This window comes from Amborella trichopoda, chromosome 2, assembly GCF_054954075.1.
Source record: "Amborella trichopoda isolate Santa Cruz 75 chromosome 2, AtrichopodaSantaCruz75HAP2 v2.0, whole genome shotgun sequence".
NCBI classification, from domain to species: Eukaryota; Viridiplantae; Streptophyta; class Magnoliopsida; order Amborellales; family Amborellaceae; genus Amborella; species Amborella trichopoda.
The window spans coordinates 2697593-2719854 of NC_142337.1; the positions used below are offsets into that span (position 1 = coordinate 2697593).

General features: G+C 30.9%; 1 protein-coding gene across 1 annotated transcript; it reads right to left on the bottom strand.

Moving 5' to 3' along the window:
* Window positions 1-13358: 13358 nt before the first annotated feature.
* Window positions 13359-16903, bottom strand: LOC18427185 (major pollen allergen Ole e 10). Its single transcript, XM_011622460.3, has 4 exons — window positions 16600-16903; window positions 14413-14742; window positions 13737-13767; window positions 13359-13597 (listed from the first exon to the last, which is right to left on the bottom strand). Exons 1-4 carry the CDS (start codon window positions 16652-16654, stop codon window positions 13489-13491), a joined length of 525 nt encoding a protein of 174 aa, XP_011620762.1. The 5' UTR covers window positions 16655-16903; the 3' UTR covers window positions 13359-13488.
* Between the last annotated feature and the right edge of the window lie 5359 nt (window positions 16904-22262).

Here is a 22262-nt window from a genome sequence, read left to right on the forward strand (position 1 = left end):
CGCCGATTAATTGTACGAAATCGGCGAGTCCCGTACGGATTTTTTTTTTTTTTTTTTGTATTCCATGATAGATTTTTTTGTAATACTTGATCGATTTTTTTGTAATCCATGATCGAATTGTTTTTTTTTTTTTGTAATCCATGATCGAATTTTTTGTTTTTTTTTGTTTTTTGTAACCCATGATCGAATTTTTTGTAATCCATGATCGAAATGTTTGTTTTTTTTTCTTGTAATCCATGATCGAATTTTTTGTTTTTTTTTTTTTTTTTGTAACCGATGATAGTATTTTTTGTAATCCATGATCGAATGTTTTGTAATACATGATCGAAATGTTTGTTTTTTTTTTGTAATCCATGATCGAATTGTTTTTTTTTTTTTGTAATCCATGATCGAATTTTTTGTTTTTTTTTGTTTTTTGTAACCCATGATCGAATTTTTTGTAATCCATGATCGAAATATTTGTTTTTTTTTCTTGTAATCCATGATCGAATTTTTTGTTTTTTTTTTTTTTTTTGTAACCGATGATAGAATTTTTTGTAATCCATGATCGAATGTTTTGTAATACATGATCGAAATGTTTGTTTTTTTTTTGTAATCCATGATCGGAATGTTTGTTTTTTTTTTTTGTAATCCATGATCGAATTTTTTGTTTTTTGCTTTTTTTGTAACCCATGATAGAGTTTTTTGTAATCCATGATTGAATTTTTTGTAATCCATGATCGAATTGTTTTTTTCTTTTTTTGTAATCCACGATTGAATTTTTTGTTTTTTTTTTGTTTGTTTTTTTTTGTAATCCATGATCGAATTTTATGTAATCCATGATCGAATTTTATGTAATCCATGATCGAATTTTTTGTAATCCATGATTGAATTTTTTGAAAATTTGTGATTTTTTTTTTTAATCCATGATCGAATTTTTTTTTGTAATCCATGATAGAATTTTTTGAAAATTTGTGATTTTTTTTTTTAATCCATGATCGAATTTTTTTTTGTAATCCAAGATAGAATTTTTGAAAATTTGTGATTTTTTTTTTTATTCCATGATCGATTTTTTTGAAAATTTGTTTTTTTTTTTTTAATCTATATTATTCAAAGATAAAATGAGAGAGATGATGATTCTGAGGCCACCCTATCCCAGCCATATTATTCACATATCGAGTCCCAACAACAACAATGTAGGGATGAGCACGACAGTGCAGGTGAGCATTAAGGATGGACAATCTTCGGGGATTTTAGATTGGGAACACAACAAAACATTAACACTCAGGGATTTGGGAATAGTCAGACGCCTGCTAATATCGATGATTCGTTTTTAGATCGAATCAATGAATTGTTAAACGAATTCAATCAATGGCATCAGCGTGACCAAGAAGAACAATAACGTCATCTATCATTTTATTTTTAGATCATATGTTACTAATTTTATGCTTTATTGTAGTCTATGTATGTTGATATACTTATTCCATGATAATTATATGTTTGTCCTTTTGTGTGATGTAAATTAAATGCTGAATGGCGGTTCACGCAGGGAAAGAACATCTCAATATTCGCATATTCATTCAAAAACATGAAAATTCTTAATGGAGTACCCTCATTTCTTATTGAATTCCTAAAAAACAATATTTATAATGAATTTTAATAATTTTTTTGGATTTTTTTTAAGCTTTATTCTGACCGATTCACTCGATTCCCGATCCGGATCGCCGATTCGCCGATCCGGATCGGTTTTTTGGAAACCCGATCCGGGTCACCGATCCGTTTTTTAAACCATTGGTTTTATTAGTTGTGTCATAGCAAGCGGTGACACAATTTCATATCAATACGATTTATCAATAATTTCATATCAATACGATTTCAATAAAATTTAATACGATTTATCAATAATTTCATATCAATACGATTTCAATAAAATTTAATACGATTTATCAATAATTTCATATCAATACGATTTCAATAAAATTTAATACGATTTATCAATAATTTCATATCAATACGATTTATCAATAATTTCATATCAATACGATTTCAATAAAATTTCAATAATTTCATATCAATACGACAATTTCATATCAATACGATTTATCAATAAAAATTAAATAGAGCATTGGTAGGCATCACATTAAGATTGAAGCTATCCAAGGCATTCGTTCAGAACAAACAGCTGGGAATAGCAGTCACATATTTTATGTGAACGATACTGTGTGTGAAGTATTTTCATTATTTATTAGAAAAATATATAATGATATCATTTATTTTTTATACAAAAAAATCACAATCATTATTAACCGATAGATGTGAGATTGTGTGGTTGGGACTTGAAAGTACGTCACTGATTTGGCACAAAATCTAAAATAAAATTTCTCAAATATTTTGACACACTTCAATATATGTCGAATTTTACATTCAATAACTAAAAATAATTGTGACTTTTTTGTACCAATAATAAATGGCTTTGTATATAATCTCATATTTATTTAGCCAAATTGAGCAATGGAGCATGATGAAAATTTTGATATCAAGTTCCATGGGCCAAGGCCCGTTTGAATGGACGTCTGGCTGGCGTCCAGGCCAACAGGGTGAACAAGTAAAATGGGCCTAGACCTCTCTAGGCTTCAAGCCTTATTGGGCCTTCATAACTTGAGGGCAAATTGGGAAACAACCATGAAAGTCCATTTGTGCAAAATCTGAACGTTCACATCCCTTGGACCCCTACTATGGATGGTGGGGATGACACAGTTCACAAGATCGTCGTTGCCATACAAACATATCTGGAAATCATTTATCTGGTTCATGATTGGGAATTTGGGATACGATTGTTAAATCATTATATATTCTAAGTAAAATGATTATTTTGTTTTTATTGTCACCAATATCGAACGGGTCATTCGGGAATTGTGATCGGCGTTTAGTGGTTAGTAGTTACATTAACCAATTATATATCTTTTAAGTTCAATTCATTCCACTTAACTATAAAAAAAAAATCAAACTGGTTAACAAATTGGTGAGAGATCTTGTTCAGTCAAAATCATATCACCAATTGAATCTTTAAGATTTTATCATCATCATCCGAGCCTTATCCCAACTATTTAAGATTGGTTACATGAATCTTGTTCCACTATGTTCAAAATTCATGACAATATTTAGCAACCCTCCTCCTTTATCGAAGCTTGGAACCTGTGTGACTGGCTTGCCCTAGCGAGGGCGAGTTGAATCCCTTAGAGTTGATTTAAAAAATAAAACAAGATATATGAATAATAGTTTGGTATAATGGAGTGTGTGAGTAATAACCGGTTGATATCTATCTCATTCAAGCTTATCTCTCCCCATACTGCTTAACCATGTGAAAATGATGGATAAAGTAAATCAATCAAGGAATTAAAAATGATGGATAAATAAATGAATTAAGTTACAAAACATATTTGGTTTTGGCTATCCAATTCAAGGTTTTGGTATATCTTTGATTGATATACGCCTTAACTTGAAGAACCTTATGCTTCAGGTGCACCGATCTATTATACTTAGAGTTTGGTATCCTATGTTAAGTGGTAATGTTAAACTAAATTTTGATAGGAACTCTTATGGGAATCCAGTCCAGCAGGTTTTGGTGGTGTTGTATGTGACCCATCTGGTTTGGAGTTGATGTTCTTTTATGGCCCGTGTGGGTTAGTTACAGCCAACGAAGTTGTTCGTTGAGATGATGGTAGTTCTATAGGAGATAAAATTATTGAAGGTGCATTTTCTGACCATAGGCTGGGAGGTAGAAGGAGATTTCTTAAATGTCATTAATTGGTGTTCAAGAGTTTATAGGTCACCATGGAGATTGAGGAAGTTTTTATTTGAAGTGAATGACTTATGTCAAAATCAAGTAGTTGCTTTCAAACATGTATATAGGGAGGCTAATGAGAGAGCAAATTTTTTTGTTAAGGGGTGCAAGCTGATTCTATTTTCATTTCTCCTTTGCCTTTGTAACCATCTTCTTGTTCTTTGTTGATTAATAAAATTCCATGCTCTTGTAAAACAAAAAACAAAAAGTTACAAAACAAGTGATTTGTTTTTTCTTCTCGATTAAAATAGACAAATGGTATTGCTTTAGCTATAGGGAAAGGTTTCTATACTTTCCCTCCAACATAGAAGATATATGCTTCCCCTACCATCCAACCATCCAAATTTGATCAAGATAGCCACTCAGCGTTTGATTTTATATCCGACGTCTCAAAGTGTTTTATTTTTAGTTTTTTTATACAAATTGCATGAACATGAAATTTATACAAATTGCATGAACATGAAATTTGATACATCCCATCTTCTCGTTGGGGAGCACCTATAAAAAAATATTAAAAATAAAATTTTGATAAAATATAATGACCAAAAATACCCTTTAAAAATTTCAGTGGTATTTTGGTCTTTTTATTTTATTAAAATATATATATATATATATATATATATATATATATTTTTTTTTTTTTTTTCGCTAGTACAAGAGATTGGACGTCCAAATTTTGGTGTAAAAATAGTTTATAGAAAAAATTTAAAAATAAAATAGTTTAGAGGCATGACATTATAATTGGGACAATCTTCGCCTTCCATTCATAATAGACAGTTGAATGAGGGGAGTATATAAGTTTTATGTGGTAAGGGCTTACCACAAGTTAACCACTTGATGATTTAGAGTATTTGGTTTTTACTTTTTTATTTGATAAATCATTGTGACATGAAATTTAGAGTGTGTTAATTTTTCAGAGCACTTGATAAAAGTAAGAAAAAATAATATTAAAGTGTGATGAATTTTCCGAGCACTTGATAAAAGTAAGAAAAAATAGTTTTGCATAAATACCTCTCTATAAATTATTGAGGTATTTTGAAGATCTTGTTTCATCATAAATAATTTATTGTCTTTGCTGGTTGCGTCGCTGCCAGTAGTGAGCACAACATATCAGTGTCGTTTATAAAAAAAAATTCTAAATAGAACATTATTAGGCATTATGTTATAATTGAAGCTATCCCAACCATTCGTTCATATGAAAACCTTATATAAGGTGAGGAAAAAGTTTCTATAAGGTTGTAATCTTAAAATGTAAAATTGAAGATATACCTCAAAAATCCATCGAAAAAGGTTATTTCAATGTTAAAAAACTCTCTAATTGATCGTCTTGACATCGAGATGTATGCACATGAAAAAAAAAAGAAAACGATTTTGAGTCTTAAATATAGTGCATCTTACAACACATCATCTAAACTATTCATTTTCAAGATTTTCATATTTTTATAGATCTACTTGATTTTAACCATTTTTGCAGTTTAAAATTTTATAAGTAGAGCTGAAAATAGATTTTCAGACAATCCTAATAATTTTTTACACCAAAATTACATATTATGGTAAAATTTGGAAGTGCATCGTAATTAAATCGTTTACGGTTACAACCTTATATATATATATATATATATATATATATATATATATATATATATATATATATATATATATATGGATAGGAAATGCTTGCATAAGCTCACTAACTCACAGCTACACATGAGCCCAGCGGCACAGATTCAAGTTGAGCCGATCGAATGATCACGATTGCATTTCGTATTTGAATTTATTTATTTTATAAATCCAAATCACTTGAAAATTTGGGCGTGTATTATTTAAAAATAAGAGAATCTAATAAATTGCCAAAAAAATAATCTACAAAAAATAAATTGACTAAAATACCTTGAAATATTTCAGGGGATATTTTGATCAATTTATATTTTACTAATTATTTTTTAAAATAGTTTTATTAGGTACACCTTGATAAAAAGAATAGATGCTTAAAATTTCAAAAGAGAGAAAACAAAGGGATAAAAATGAGATAGAGAGAGAAATTAAACAAAGAGATAAAGAGCATAAATAGGGATCACACTAAATCAAAGAGACCACAGGTATCGTAAAGTAACAAACCCAAAACCCAAAGAGTTGGACGAAATTACAATAAGAGAGAGCATAAAACCACAATTGCCTCATAAAAATGAGACCAAACTGCTCTACCAAAAGTTGAGAAGAAGTTGGACAGACTTACAATGAGAGAGAGCATAAAGCCGCAAATGCCTCAAAAGAATGAGACCAAATTGCTCTACCAAAAGCTGAGCAGAATGAAACCAAACTGTTAACAAATAGAAAAATGTGTTTCTCTTCTTCTTATTTATTTGGGGAAAATCCTTATACAAGTATATTAACACATATGTGCACGTTACATTCTTCAAAATAGGAATAGATTATCCTATACAACAAACCCATCCAAACTACAAAGATCCTATTTTACAAGAAATAAACATTCAAACTACAAAGATGTATTTGCTAACATGCTGGTTTGATCTTAATGATGCTCATGTTAATCCATTTGAGCATTGATTCTGGTATTACGACCATTGTTTTGGACCCATCAAATACGTGGAGTAAGTACTATCCTGCTCCAAAAATACAAAGAGCTAACATGCCCTTGCCACACTCTAGCAAAATCAATCTCAGACCGGCATGGCCTCTATAGTTGAGCGGTTAATTTGGTATCGTGCTACAACATGACGTTTAGAGTTTCGTTCCTACTATTCAAACATGAAAAAGAAAAATCACGAGGAAAGTTGGAGCACATAAAGTATGCCTTTGTGGGAGCACTACTACTTACCTATTCCTTTAGTTAGAAGTCCAATGGGATGAACTTTTCCATTTAAAATTTTGGGAACCATCTAAAAATCACTAATGATTATTTCAAAAGTAATGTTGAATTATGATTTTTCTAACCATTAGATCGCACCTTATTGGAAGGTCCTTATCAAATCTTGCGATGTTACTTTTTTTCAAGTGCACAGAGTTTGATTTTGAATTTTTTTTCCTTTTTCTCTTTAATAAGATTGGTCAATGGGTTGAAGTGTTCCCATCCTCAAAATTTGGGGTTCTAAATTACTCATGATATACATTACCTGAGGGAGTAGATAGATGACATGGGCCTGTGTGAGCATGAAATATTTTAACACTTGCAGATATAACCAACGCCACCATCTACCCACTGCCAAAGCGCAGGGGCCGTCCAAGCCAAAGTGGGCCCTGAGCCCATATTGTTTCATAACAGTCTAGGCAAGCTTGGGCTAATGTACTACTAGGGATGTTCGAGCCTAGCCTACAAACTCCATGGGCCATGGCCAGCGTAGCTCGATTTGATATTCAACCCTTCATACTTAAACCGGGCCTTTCTAGCCCATGCCTGGGCCGAAAATTCTAAAGCTAAGCGGGGCTTGAGGCCAGTTTGCAGACCTAATAAGGTCCACCAAATGGGCCTAAAATCAGGCAACTTTACATACTTAGGGTTTCTATTAAGGCCCTAGTTTGTTCAGCTAAAGTGCTTGGGATGACCCAACAAACCATATAGTTAGGCCCAACATGGTCCACATTGGGCGCGGCCCGTAGATTACAGGCCTACCTACAAGCTGACCAGAGAACCGAAGCTTCCCCTTTTGAAGCGTACAAATGAGGGGATATTTTGATTTAAACAGGGGGACTGCATTTTTACTTTCCTCTGGTTTAGAAGTTGTAAATTTTTGAATCAGTGAGGGATGCGGTTTAATCAAAACTAGATCGATAGCTAGACAAATAAGTTAGATTGGATTTCTAAAATAAAAAAAAAAGTGATTGAGATTATGAAATATATTAAAATTTGCCAAACTTTATTTAATTAGTCGAATTAATCAAAATTGTTCGCTCTACCAACTATAACATTAGATTCGACCAAATTTTGACCTAACCTTTTTTTTTTTTTTGGTGAATAATTTTGACCTAACCTAGTATATACTTTCTACTACACCGGCTAATGCACGAGTAAGTAACACGGCCAGTCGAGTCGTGAAAACTATCGTAGGAATAACAAAACATTGTTGCTAATAGGAAATCCATGAGTGAATACATTAGTCCTCAAAAAACAAATGTGATCGGTAACGCACACAACCATGAACAAAACAAGGAAAAGTATATCTACATTTTTATTACATTATTAAGTCACACTTAAAAGGCAGACACATGTTTACGGATTGAGAGATATTTTAGGATAGGATAAAGAAAATTTAACTATTTTAAGAGATATTAGGATAGAAGATTATCATGCATGGAATACATATCATTAAAATATATGAAAGTAAAAATAAATATAATATTGTATACATTAGTCCATTTTTTATTAAATATGTAATCTTAAATAAATATTAAATTATATGTAACATACGACGAACAAAATATATTATATTTAGTCCATTTTTTGTTAAATATGTAATCTGAAATGAAATATTAAATTATATGTAACATACGACCAATGAAATATATTATATTATATATCATAAATATTACATGATAACTATTTCAATAATAATAATATTATCATATATAAATATTATTATTAAATAATAGTATCATTATTATGGTAATTAAATAAGGGTTATGTTATAGTGCTCACACTATAGAGTAATTTAGTATTGTACTAAACATATTTTGATACTTGTATACCATTATTTTGTACATTAAGATTGTTTTTAGTAAGGGTATTTTTGGTAATTAGGAGACGTGTGATGTCATCTACATGGGGTGAGTGTGACATCACCCACATAAAGCATTAAATGCCACTAGTATGTTAAATGTGGGCGATGGCACACCCATATGGAGGACGTCATACTTCTCTTAATGACAAAAAATACCCTTATTAAAAAAATATTTCATATACAAAACAAGAGTATAGAAGTATCTAAAATTTATTGAGTACAATGATAAATTACTCCATAACGTGAGCACCTTAACATAACCCATTAAATAATATCATAATATTGATATTCAACATATTAAGGGACAACGAAATATAAGATAATTAAAATAAATGATATTAATATATTTTGATTATATAATGAGACATAACACGCATGCACACATTGCGCATGCACACATATTAATAGGTCAATTAAATTATCAAATATTATTAATAAAAGGGAAAAATTTATATAGAGCCTAGGCTCCAAACAATCAAATTAGAACCTATTTCAAAACTTTCACTAGAAAATATTGTTTTCCTGCCCAAATATCTTCAAATCGATCATCTCGACATCAAGATGCATAGACATGAGAAAAAAAATGAATTTCAAGTTTTGACAATAGTGCATCTTGTAACGCATTTTTCAACCGTCAATTTTTAAGATTTTCAAGCTTTCATAGATATGCTCGATTTACACTATTTTTGAAGCTTTCAATCCTATAACTATAGATGAAAAAATAATTTAAGGCTATCACAAAACTTTCTAGTATTGAAAACATATTTCTCGACACTATTTGAAGGTGAGGTCTAATTTAATTGTTTAGATCCTTGGCTATATACAAACTGTACCCTTAATAAGATGGCTATATTATTATTATTATACAATAGTGTGAATTACATTATTATTGTTAGATTAAATTACAATGATATTTTTAGAAAAAATAACATATATATCCATTCTATTTAACGTTATTACATAATTACTACAAAGTTTTCGTCATTACATGTATGCCTGTTTTTTTCAACTTCATAACATTTTTTTTAAAAAAAGATAGAACAACCCTTTCCAATTTTATTTAAACATTTCAAATTTTTAAAAACCAAAAAATAAAATTTTTTGGTTTTTGAAAAAATCAAAAACTATCTTTCATTTTCCAATAGCTTAATGGAAAATTTACTCGAAAGAGATAAATTTTAGGTTTTTGAAAAACCATCAATTTTTTTTATTTTTCAAAAACCAAAAATTATCTTCCATTTTTCAATAACTTATAAATTTGATTCAACAAGATGATTAAGGTTCGGCCTAGAGGTGTTTGGCATCCTCTAATGAGTGGCAGCCTAAAGTTGAATTTTGATGGAAATTGAATTTTGATGGAAATTCATTTGAAAATATGAATGAAGCTAGCTTTGGAGGAGTTATAAGGGATTCAAATGGCCTAGTGGTTTTATACTATGCAGGACCTTGTGGAGTGACTATGACTAATCATGCGGAGTTACAAGCTTTGTTACAAGGACTTCACCTTCTTTTTCAGCCATTTACATTCATATCGTGCATTATTGAAGGTGATTCCCCCCATATCATTAATTGGTATAATAAGGAGTCTCGGTCACCATAGAGTTTGAGATATAAGTGGATGGGATTTATGGACATCAGTGACCAGTTGGAAGTTTCATTCCAATATGTGTTGTGTATAGAAAGGCTAATGAGATTGCATATGGTTTAGGAAAAAACGGGATTCAGCTGGGAGAGATGTTGATTTCTGAAGATTTACTTCCCTTTATATGGTGTGATTGTAATATCTTTGATTAATTAATGAAGTTATAGTATTCTTGTTAAAAAAATAATATTTATATTAGTTTGCAATAAATTAGATAATTATTATAATTATTGCATATCCATCATTATACTAAAATGATAGTTTTTTATAATTATGTATTACAAATTATATACTAATATAGCATTGTATATAAAAATATTAATACTTAAATACCTTTTTTAAAAGCTTTTGCATATTTCACTTTAATAGTATCATTATCTGATTCTCTCTAAAAAATTCTCATATGTATTCAAAATTTAGAAGTATGCTTTCGCCAATACATATTTAAATTGATCTACTATGTGCACAGCACATAATAGCTTGGGCAGTGAATGAGATACTTAACTATGTGCAAAGCACATAATTCCACTAGTAATAATATTTGACATTTATATAAAATATCAAAATCATCCCTAATTGGTAGATGTGAAATTTGGTGGCTCATATCACTAGCTTTTAGCCCAAGGCATTCAGGTTTTAGTTCCACACATGTATAGGATGAGAATAGTAAAAATGTTTAATCCTCTAAAACAACTAACTGTCCAAAGCCATCAATGAAACAAAAGAAAGAATGTACAATAAAGTATCCGGAGCTGTTGGTCGCCAAAGGCCAGAGAAAAGTATAAAAATGGATCATTTAGTTTTAATACAAAGAGTTAATAATCATTCTTATCAGTTGCAAGTGTGTTATTGATTAGACTCAAAATTCAAAACAAATTTTCTCAAACTTTGTGATACACCCCAAGCCATTCAATTTGACCTCGAATAAATGTAACCACCTATAACAATGATAAATGATCTCATCTCATAGCATACAATCCTTTATTTTATTGACTAGGCTCAAAAGCCAATAAAATAATACGACATACCTCAGCCAAACAATATATTTGACCACTGGAGGTTCTCATGACCTTTTTAGATATAATAAATATCACAGTCTCATTGTATACAAACCCATGAAACAAGAAGAAACTATTAAAATATACTGGAATATAGTTAAAGCATTGCGGAAATTAATTGTATATCCCATATAATTATTGTAATCACTAAAATCCCCATCAAACTTTTAATATTACGTGTACATCTCATTTTTAAAATTTTTTTTTTTTTAATCCCATTTTTCTCTCATTTCGAATGTTGAAAATCTAAAATCATACATTACTTTAGATTTCCAATGTCCGAAGTCATAACGTTACCTTAAGACATAGGGCGTCCAATATCCAAAGTCACCTCATTAGGACGGTGAATTCTACCTTATGACTTTGGACCTTGGAATTCCATGGTTATAAATTAATTTTTTTACTTTCACAACATACGAAGTGAGGGTAAAATAAAAACAAAAAAATAAGATTACAGAAGGGATATGCACATAATATTTAAAATTTAAAGGGAATTTTGGTACTTGCTATAATTATTTAGATATAAGGATAAGTTCCTCTAAAGCATTTTACGTGCTTAACGTCCGAGCATTGTCCGCCTGAATATTATTTGCGGGCTACAGTTTGCATACGGACGCCTCCGTAGGTGTAGAGGTACTGTGCTCTTCAAATTTTGTTACTGTGCTCTTCAAATTTTGTTATGGTATATAATTATCATGTAAAATGTTATTAGGATTATTTTAAATTTTATTTTTATATTTAATTATAAAATTTTAAATTTAAAAAATGATTAAGTAGATTTATAAACATATAAAAATCTTGAAAATGGACGGTGTATATAATATGTTGTAAAATGCACTATTTTTGAGACTTAAAATCTTCGTTTTTTTCATAGCCATACATCTCAAATCGAGATGATCAATCAAAGGGTTTTTTAATATTAAAACTACCTTTTCATATGGATTTTTTAGCGGTATTCGTAGTTTTACATTATAAGGTAACGTCCTTATATAAACTTTTTCCATATTTGCGAGTGTTATGTGCTATTATTTGCGACTGTTATGTGCACCATTTCAACATTCACCCTAATAGGGGTGGCAACGGGTCGGGTCAGAACCAGTTGGACGACCTGGACCCGATAAAAACTATGGGACTCACACCTAGACCCAACCCAAAAATAAGTATAAATGTATTTTTAAATATATTTATATGTTATGTTAAATATATACAAGTATTTTTTAACTATTATAATTTAAATATATAATTAAATTTATTTAAATAATATTAAATTATTTTATATTAAACATTATTTAAATAGTAATCAAATTAGAGCCTACCTTCAAATAGTATCGAGAAATGTTGTTTCACTATTGGAAATCTTTGTGATAGCCTTAAAATATATTTTCATAATTATTTATAAAGTTTAAAGCTTCAAAAATAGTGTAGATCGACAGATCTATGAAAACTTGAAAATCTTGAAAATTGATAGTCTAAAAATGCATTACAAAATACACTATTTCCAAAACTTGAAATCCAATGTTTTCTCATGTCCATGCATCTTGATGTCAAGATGATCAATTTGAAGATATTTGGATATCAAAACAACATATTCTAATGAAATTTTTGAGGTAGGCTCAAATTTGATTGTATAGAGCCTCGGCTCCATATAAACTTTACCCATTGGAAAATGGCCTAAAGTTCAAGAGTATAGGAAAATATAGACTGACATGAAAAAACAAAAAGAGCAAAAGGCAAAGAACTAAATTTGGGAAGTAACTTTATTCTAAAGAGAACAAAGGCGATATTTCTCATAGATCAGAGAATGTTGTGTATAGTGAGAGTTGGATTCTACTTTTGAGGTTTTATTTCTTATCAAAATCACTATCCAAATTAATAGCTTTAATTTACAACCCAATGAGAACTCCTCTCCCCATTTGCCTAATTGGAACTCTAGAACATTTAACATATTTCTCTGTTATATGGCTTATTTTGCTTTTAAATTTTATTCAAGATTTTATAGGGAAACTTTTTATTATTAGGACAATAATGTAAATCCAAAATTATTGTGAGAAATTAATTTTAAGGGGATAGGTTAAATTATAATGGATTAGCTCAAGATATAATTCCTTAACTCTTTCCCTTGCAACTAGAATAAAGACAATTAATAAGACATACATAATAATATGGTAATAAATAGCTATTTGCTAGAGCTCTTAATTCACAAAATTGAGCTACCACATTGCAATGTCCTCAATACCTAATAAAAATTATGATGTACAAAAGGAGGAAAGTGCCTGCATATCTCCATGAAACAGAGCATAGGCGTGACAATGGTGGGGGAGAAGAGGAGAGACTCTTCCTGAAAAATAAAATTAAATAAATAAATAAATAAATAAATAGCTAAATAAACAAGAACGTAAAAACTATTTAGAACATTTTCCAATAAATAACAATATTCTAAATAACAAAAATAAAGTTACTGTAGGAGAAGAACTTACCCTGAACTCTGGTAGGTACAAGATCCATAACCTGCTCACAAAGTAAGACAACAAAAAAAGACGCATGTAAGAACTTAAGCTTATTTTCTTAAGATGTTAATGTTCTATAATATGGTTTAGAAATTTACGTATTTATTTTAGGATTAACTAAAGGGATTGACCGTTTATCTTTTATACATAGAGGTCACAATCATTCACATTCATTAAATGTCAAATTAGATGGGCTTTAGGCGAGTCATGAAGTTTGTGGGGTTGGGTCCCTATCCTTTTAAGAGAATGGAGTCAAAGACCTCACCATGGAGCTCGATAATACAGCCGTCAAGGCAATGATATTCTTATAACCACCCATTTTGAAATTTATAAGACAAGAACGATTATGACCTACATGAACAAAAGATAAATAGTCTCTTTTTAGACAATCCCATATGAGCTTCCTCGGGTGCAAATGGATCAGATCTTGACCCGACAAGCAGGCCCGGCAAGTCGGGTCTTAGTCCACTTGACTTCAACTCAACCAAGCCCCAAGTCAACCGGGTCAGGTTGAGTCCATTCCCTACATGATTCAAACCCCTACATCCATATCTATAGGAATTCACAAAGGCTCAAGAAGAAGAAGAAGAAAGAGAGAGAGAGAGAGAACAAGAAAAGAAAATGAAGAGAGAGAAAGGTGGCTTACTTGGATCTCTAGATATGATCCCTGCAGTTCCTCCAAAGTTACAAGCAATTGGGGCATTTCCATTTTGTTGATAGTAGTTATTGAATGCATAGGAGGCATGGGACACAAGGTTGTCAGGCTCAAAGCAAATTTCACCAGGCTGAATGGGAGAGCAATCAGCCATGCCTAGCCCACAAGCCCAATCCAAGGCATTTTGGAGATCATCTTGTTTGGCCCCTGCTAAAGCCACGCACCATGATGTTCCATCCAAGAACGTGGTGTTGCCTTCTGGTGGAGAGTATGTGGGGATGGGGATTGTTGATTCTTCTTTCACTTGGGCTCCTGCCCAAACTAAACAAAAACCAACAAATCAATATTCAGTGAACTTTTCTTGAAGATATTTTATTTGTAATCCTACTGGAGTTTCATCCAAGTGTGATTTTTACGAGTCTCCATGTATTTATAATTTATGTGCTTAAGGTTGTTACCCATATGATCAGCTGATCTTTATTAGAATACTCTCAGTAAACATACAATAATCTCACATATTAATCGTGGCTTAACAATAATAACCCGTGCAAGTTTGTGATATTATGATAGGCTCTCCGCTGCTTTGACCCGAGTCAATCGATTTTTGAATTTCTGCCTCTGCTTATTCAGGGTGAAGGACAAAGATTATTCACTAGTTCCATAGTTTTAAGAAGGGGGAAGTTTATATAGATTCGAGGCTCTAAACAATCCAAATAGACCCTACCTCAAAAACTTCACTAGAAGAGGTTGTTTTGATGCTCAAATATCCTCAAATTGATCATCTCGACATCAAAATGTATGGACATGAGGAAAAAATAGATCTCAAGTTTTGAAAATAGTGTATTTTGTAACACATTTTTGGACCGTCAATTTTCAAGATTTTCAAATTTTCATAGATATGTTGATTTACACTATTTTTTAAGCTTTAAACTTTTTAATTAAAAATGAAAATGTATTTTGATGAAAATGTATTTTAAGGCTATCACAAAGATTTCCCGTTTTGAAACCACATTTCTCGACACTATTTGAAGGTATGCTCTAATTTGATTGATTAGATCCGAGGCTCTATATAAACCGCAACCTTTTAGGAATGGCCAATAAATCCCTCTAATAGTAATCAATTAAAAGAAAAAAAAGGTTCATATATTATTTTAGGTAAATGACTAAAAGGCTAAAGCCTACACTTCTTTTGCTTAAGCGACTAAATATACAATATGCTCCCATGTGCCCTAGTATAGTGCCAAATACTCTTTTTCTAAAGGCCAAAAGCATTGTACAATGAGACCGTGCAATAACTTCGTCGAGTACATCATCAGCATAAACCATCCAATCTCCACCGTTCATCCTTAATTACCTATGGTGGAGATGAACCCTGCCTCAGCTAGAGCGGGAAATGGAAAAAGGCAGGTGTCATCTCTACTGTACTCACTGCATATAGCATATAGAAAACATACTACATGTAGTATTATGTCCTTTCCTGTTACGCCCATAACAAAAATGGCACCACACAGAGATGATGAGAAACGAAGGAGAAGGATACCTGCCCTGACATATATTATATAAAAGGCTGCAACGAGATGGGCCTGGGCCTGGTCCTAGCCAGGCCATGGCCATTGTAGTGTCAGCCTAAGCCTAGTCCCCTGACCGGGACTTCACTTTGCATTTAGATATGAAAAGAATAAATTCTAGAAATCCATTTAAAAAGAGAAAAACATTTCCATTATAGGGCCAAGTTATTCTACCATGAACATAAAATTAATAACACAAATAAGAAAAGAATACAGGCATATAATAAATAAATGAATAAATAAAATAGTATAAATAAATGAATAAAGCAACTTGTATAAGGCATGAGTGCGTGAACAATGAGCTTCAGACAGTAGATTGCCAATGCCCATTAAAAGGCTGAATGGGAAGATAAATAATGGAGAGAGAGAGCATAAAGAAATGAGAAAGTAAATAACTGAATAAGAGAGAGAGAACATGAAGAAATGAGAATAAAATGAATGAAGAAATGAGTACAGAGAGAATGCGATGAAGAAAAGAGAATAGAATGAAGAAATGAGAAGAGAGAGAGAGAACATGAAGAAATGAGTATAGAATGAAGAAATGAGGAGAGAGAGAACATGAAGAAATGATAATAGAATGAAGAAATGGGAAGAGAGAGAGAAAGCATACCCATATAGCATTCTGCCATTAGAAAACACTTGAGCACCCAAAGTTTGAGGTTCATTGCAGAGAGATAGAGAAGAGGAAGGGGGGAGCACAGGTTTGCTGTTAGTTGGGTCCCTGTTTTAGAGAGAGAAACCGCGTTTGCAGAGATCAGTCAATAATCCAACCACAAAAAGAACCTGAAATCTGTTTACGCATTGGCACTGACGTAGACTGCAGCGGGCTTTTCTCTCCCTCTCACTCTCTCTAAAACTCGTCTTTCCCCCTCTCTCTCTCTCTCTCTAACTTGTTTGTCTTCAATGACAGTCTTATTAAAGGGAGAGAATTATATTATTATTATTATGGAAAAGTTATTCATGAGTCAGCGGGTACAAGAGCCCGCTGAGTCGTCAACGTCCATCCCTCAGATGGACGTTGTAAAAAACCCATGGGCCTAAACGAATTCAAACGGTGTAGAAATTTTTTTAAAAAATATAAATATTTTAAATATTTAAATTTTTATATTTTCATATTCGTGATCATCTTAACCTAAAACATAAATTTATAAAATTTTGATTTAAAATTTTATTTTTAAGGTAGATTTAAGTGGGAGCCCGCATATATATAGTATGTGTCGGCAGACTCATAGAAATATTATTATTGCAGCCCCTCTATCAGAGCAGTCACAGGACAATTTGACAGCGGACTTGCATTGGTATTCACTTTTAGTTTTGAGAATGTTACAAATCCATAAAATAAAGCATAATGTCTTTTGACAATGTAACAAATCCATAAAATAAGGTAAGCTATATAATGTGTATTTCGTAATTATCAGCAAAATTAACCCCCGTATATATTGCAAATATCACATAAGTTTTTAGCTTTTTCCTTCCTTCCTCCTCCTTCTTTCTTTTTTTTTTTCTTTTTTTTTTTTTTTTTTTTTTTTCTTAGGGAGTATTATTCAAGGGTCAAGGCAAATAATTTAAGGGTGCCACCGGCGACCTGACCCTAAACAATCCTCCTCCTCCTCCTCCTCCTCCTCCTTCTTCTTCTTCTTTTTTTTTTTTTTTTTTTTTTTTTTTTTCTTAGGGAGTATTATTCAAGGGTCAAGGCAAATAATTTAAGGGTGCCACCGGCGACCTGACCCTAAACAAAAGGCCACTGATTTTGGCTTGAGGGTCGGATCAGGAATAGTGGTCATGATTCAACCTGGGATTTTTATTTTTATTTTTATTTATGGCACACAAATGACATTTACACTGTCCATTTCCAATTATTGATGGTGAAGATCAACCGCTTTTCCTCCGATGAACATTCACATGGGTAAGGCTAATATCATAGTTTAGTCATCAAATATGTGAAGTCCTAGTTTTACAACCTTGTTGGGGCCAAGCTTTAACAACAACCATGTTGGTTAGCAGGGATTTCAGTTGTCAACTTAATTGAAACATCTACCACATATTTATATCTGTTACTTCGAGACAAACAACATTAAAATCCCATATGTTAACATTGTTCGAACTATTGGAACCATAAACACAACAACATTAAAATCCCATATGTTAACATCGTTCAAATTATTGGAACCATAAACAAGTAAGAGTATTTTGGTAAGGTGGCTTGAATGGAGCTCTCCATAGAACAGTTCCATAAGCAGGGAATAGTTGAGAATAGTGCGAGGAGAGGTCGTCCATTATTTTTATCACACCTATTAAATTCTTAAAAATTAGTAATCAAATCTCGAACCTATGGTTAGAGCTCAATCATTATTTAATCCCCAAAAATTATGAGGATTAAAACCGCAATTTAAATAAACTTGGGATTTAATATTGTCTTGCCTCAAATAACTATTGATACAAATATTTAATTTAAGGCAGCACATTACAGACCCTATGCTAACCCAGACTTAGCAAGTAAGAGCATTTCAATTTGACCCGCAAAAGTACTCACATCATTCACTTGGAACCTCATAGGTTAGTCAAATTAGTAAAATAACCATGTTTGTTTAGGATTCCTAATTGAGAACATGGGTAGTTTCAAGACAAGGGTTACAACTTAAGTGATAGTTTTCCATTGTCTCTTACTTTGACAGTGGGTTTACAGCAATTTATAGGTTTCTATTATTTGTGTAAATGTTTTCAAACATGGACTCCCAGTTTCTAAGCATTAAAAATAAAAATAAATAAATAAAAGGGGAAACTATTAAGGGTATATTAATCATTGAAACAATTTAGTTATTTTGTTAAACAAGGAAGAGAACAGAGATTGTTTTGTCTGACGAAACCACTTAAAAAGTTCTCTAGAAGAGCAAAAGTGGGCATAGTTTGAGTCTTACGATTGGTAAAGTGTGTAATGAAAGATTAATTAAGAAGAAAAGAAGTGGAAAATCAAAAGCTTGTCTCCCTAATTAAAAGTTCGTCTCCTTAAGCATATGGGATGGATGCTTCTCTGCAAAGAGACGCACATTTTTATGACTAACATCAAAGATAAAGATTATATGCTCGCTAGGGAAACTATCAAAATAAAGATGAACTATTTGACATAGTATTTATAGTGTTTGATATAATTTCAAAATATTCATAAAAAAAATATATGATGATAAGGTGGAATAGTACAAGTGTATAATGCTAAATAGTACAGCTCTCATGAGTTTTTTTGATAAATTTTCCTTTTTCTAATATTTACACCTGGCCACTATTACCCAAAGCGAATTACGTATGTGCCGAAGCAACCATCATCCACGGCTTATTCTTTGAGGCAAAACCATAGCTAGATTATTTCTAAGATCCTAAATTTTTGGGATTTGACTCCATAAACCAAGCAACCAAACTAACAATAAAAAATAAAAAATAAGAATTTTATTAAAAATAAAACTTGCATACTAGATCTCATCATCGTCAAAACCTTGTCCTAACTAATTGGGGTCGGCTACATGAATTTTGGTCCGTCATTTCATTCTGTTAAGGGTCATATCCTCATTGAGGCCATAAATACTAATATATTTTCGCACTGTTTCCAATCATGTTTTTTTGGGTGGGCCTACCCATTGTCTTTTTAACCTTCCACTTGAATTAACTCGTACCTTTTAACAGGTGATGTACTGGGTATGTTCCATGCATGGCCAACCCACCTAAGTCTATTATCTCTCATCTTATCGCTTATTGGCATCACACCTAAGTTTTCTCGAATGTTTTTATTTCAAATTCTATCCCTTCTTATATTGTCACTCGTCCACCTCAACATCCCCATCTCTATTATATTCATTCTCGGTATATTGTTTTTTTGACCGTCCAACATTCCACCATATGGAGCAAAGCCGGTCTCACAATTTTCTTTGGGCCTGTTTGGGTACATGAATTTTAAGGCATGAATTCCTAATATCTTAAATATTGTCAAAATCTATTGTTTGGATCGTTTAATGACTAAGATACTTAAAATCAGGAAAATCAAAATGATGGAAATAAGAGATTTAATTTCAACAACAATACATGTTTTTCTGTATTTTCAAGGCCCATGGATTTCACTCATTGGCTCCCTTGACCAGAAACATAGGGAGCATTTGGTAGGTATGAAAATTTTAGAGAGAAAGTACCTAATTTTTTTAAAGAGAGAAACTATCTCAAAATTTTTAGAGAGAAAACTTATCTCAAATTTTAACTTTTAGGGAGAGAAAATATGTTAAAATTTTAGAAAAAAAAAGTACTGTTTTTTTATAGAGAGATGAACTATCTAAAATTTTTAGAAAGAAAAACTATCTCAAATTTTAACTTTTAGAGAGAGAAAGTATGCTAAAATTTTAGAGAGACAAAGTATGTTAAAATTTTAGAGAGACAAACTACCAAATTTTTTTAAAGAGATATACTATCTCAAAATTTTAGAGAGATAAACTATCTCAAATTTTAAGTTTTAAAGAGAAACTATCATATTTTAGAGAGAGAAAGTACATGCAATATTTTAGAGAGATAAATTATTTCAAAAAAATTAGAGAGAGAAATAATCGCATATTTTACAATTTAGAGAGAGAAACTACATCAAATTAAAGAGAAAGTGCCTAAAAAGTTTTAGAAGTATAAACTATCTCAACATTATTCAGAAAGAGAAACTATATCAAATATTAAGTTGTAGAGAGATAAAATATTCTTAAAATTGTAGAGAGATAAAAACAATTTAAATTTGTAGAGAGAGAAATAATTCTTAAACTTTTAGAGATAAACTATTATAAATTTTAGAAAGAAAAATGGCAAAAAAAAATTTAGAGAGAGAAATATATCATTTTTTAAAGAGGGTAACTATCTCGAATTTTGAGTTTTAGAGAGAAATTATCTTGAATTTTTAATTTTAGAAAGAGAAATATATTAAAATTTTATAAATGGAAATTATATCAAAATTTAGAGAGATAAACTATCTCAAAATTTTTGGAGAGAAAAACTATCGCAAATTTATGTTTTAGACAGAAAAAGTATATTAAAATTTTCGAGAGATAAACTATATCAAATTTTAAATAGATAATAAAGTATATGAAATTTTTAGAGAGAGAAACTATCTCAAAAAAATTAGAGAGATAAAGTATCTCAATTTTTAAACTCTAGGGAGAGAAAGTATATCAAAGGATCGAGAGACACTATATCAAATTTGAATGAAAAACTTTTCAAAATTTTAGAGAGAAACTATCTCAAACTTGAAATTTTAGAGAAAGAAATCATCTTAAAATTTAAGAGAGTAACAATATCAAATTTTAGAAAGAGAAAATACATAATTTTTTTAGAAAAAAAAACTATTACAAAATTTTTAGAGATAAATTATCTAAAATTTTAGCTTTAAAAAAGATAAAGGATCTTAAAATTTGAGAGAAAAACTACATTATATTTTGAAAAAATAAACTACTTAAAATGCTTAGAGAGAGAAACTATCTCAAAATTATTGAAGAGGTGAACTATCTCAAGTTCTAGGTTTTAGAGAAAGAGTATCTTAAAATATTAGAAAGAAAAAGTATATTAACTTTTAAAGAGAGTAAAGCACCTACAAATTTTAGAGAGAGAAATTATCTCAAAAATTTTAGATAGACAATTTCAAATTTTAAATTTTGGATAGAAAGTATATTAAATTTTAGATAGACAAACCATACTAAATTTTAGAGAGATAAACTATCTCAAAAAATTTATAGATACACTATCCAAATTTTGAGTTTTAAAGAGAGAAAGTATATAAAAATTTTAGAGAGAGAAATTGTATAAAGTTTTCTTACCAAACAATAGACATAGAAGTGATTGCAAGGAATCCATAAATTTTGTATAGTTTATTCAAACAATATATTTAAAGAATCCATGACAAAAATCCTTGATATTGAATATCCATAGATTTTATTGGATTTCAAATATTTAAGATTCTTAATTTCCTTCTATCTAAACAGGCCCATATAGAACCAGCCCTTCAGCTTTCATAATATACGTTGATTACATAAAATTTCGATTGCACATCTCCCATCACCCACTCAGCTTTAATTATGTGTGCGACATCATCTTCAATATCTCAATTTTCCTAGATTATCCACCTAAGATATCGAAAGTATGCCGCTCAGTACACTAGATCTACCGGACACAATTCCTTATTTATGATTGTACGCAAATTGTGCTAATTATTTAATGGCCAAATCTAGGTGTTTAAGTACTCAAAATTTGTCTTTTTCATTT

What these genes read in the sequence shown, in the direction of transcription:
- LOC18427185 (XM_011622460.3), bottom strand. Translation starts at nt 16,654, where the DNA reads ATGAACCTCAAACTTTGGGTGCTCAAGTGTTTTCTAATGGCAGAATGC. An exon ending in GATCATATCTAGAGATCCAA is followed by an intron (nt 13,768 to 14,412) that starts GTAAGCCACCTT and finishes CTTTGTGAGCAG; the next exon opens with GTTATGGATCTTGTACCTAC. An exon ending in TGTACCTACCAGAGTTCAGG is followed by an intron (nt 13,598 to 13,736) that starts GTAAGTTCTTCT and finishes TTTATTTTTCAG; the next exon opens with GAAGAGTCTCTCCTCTTCTC.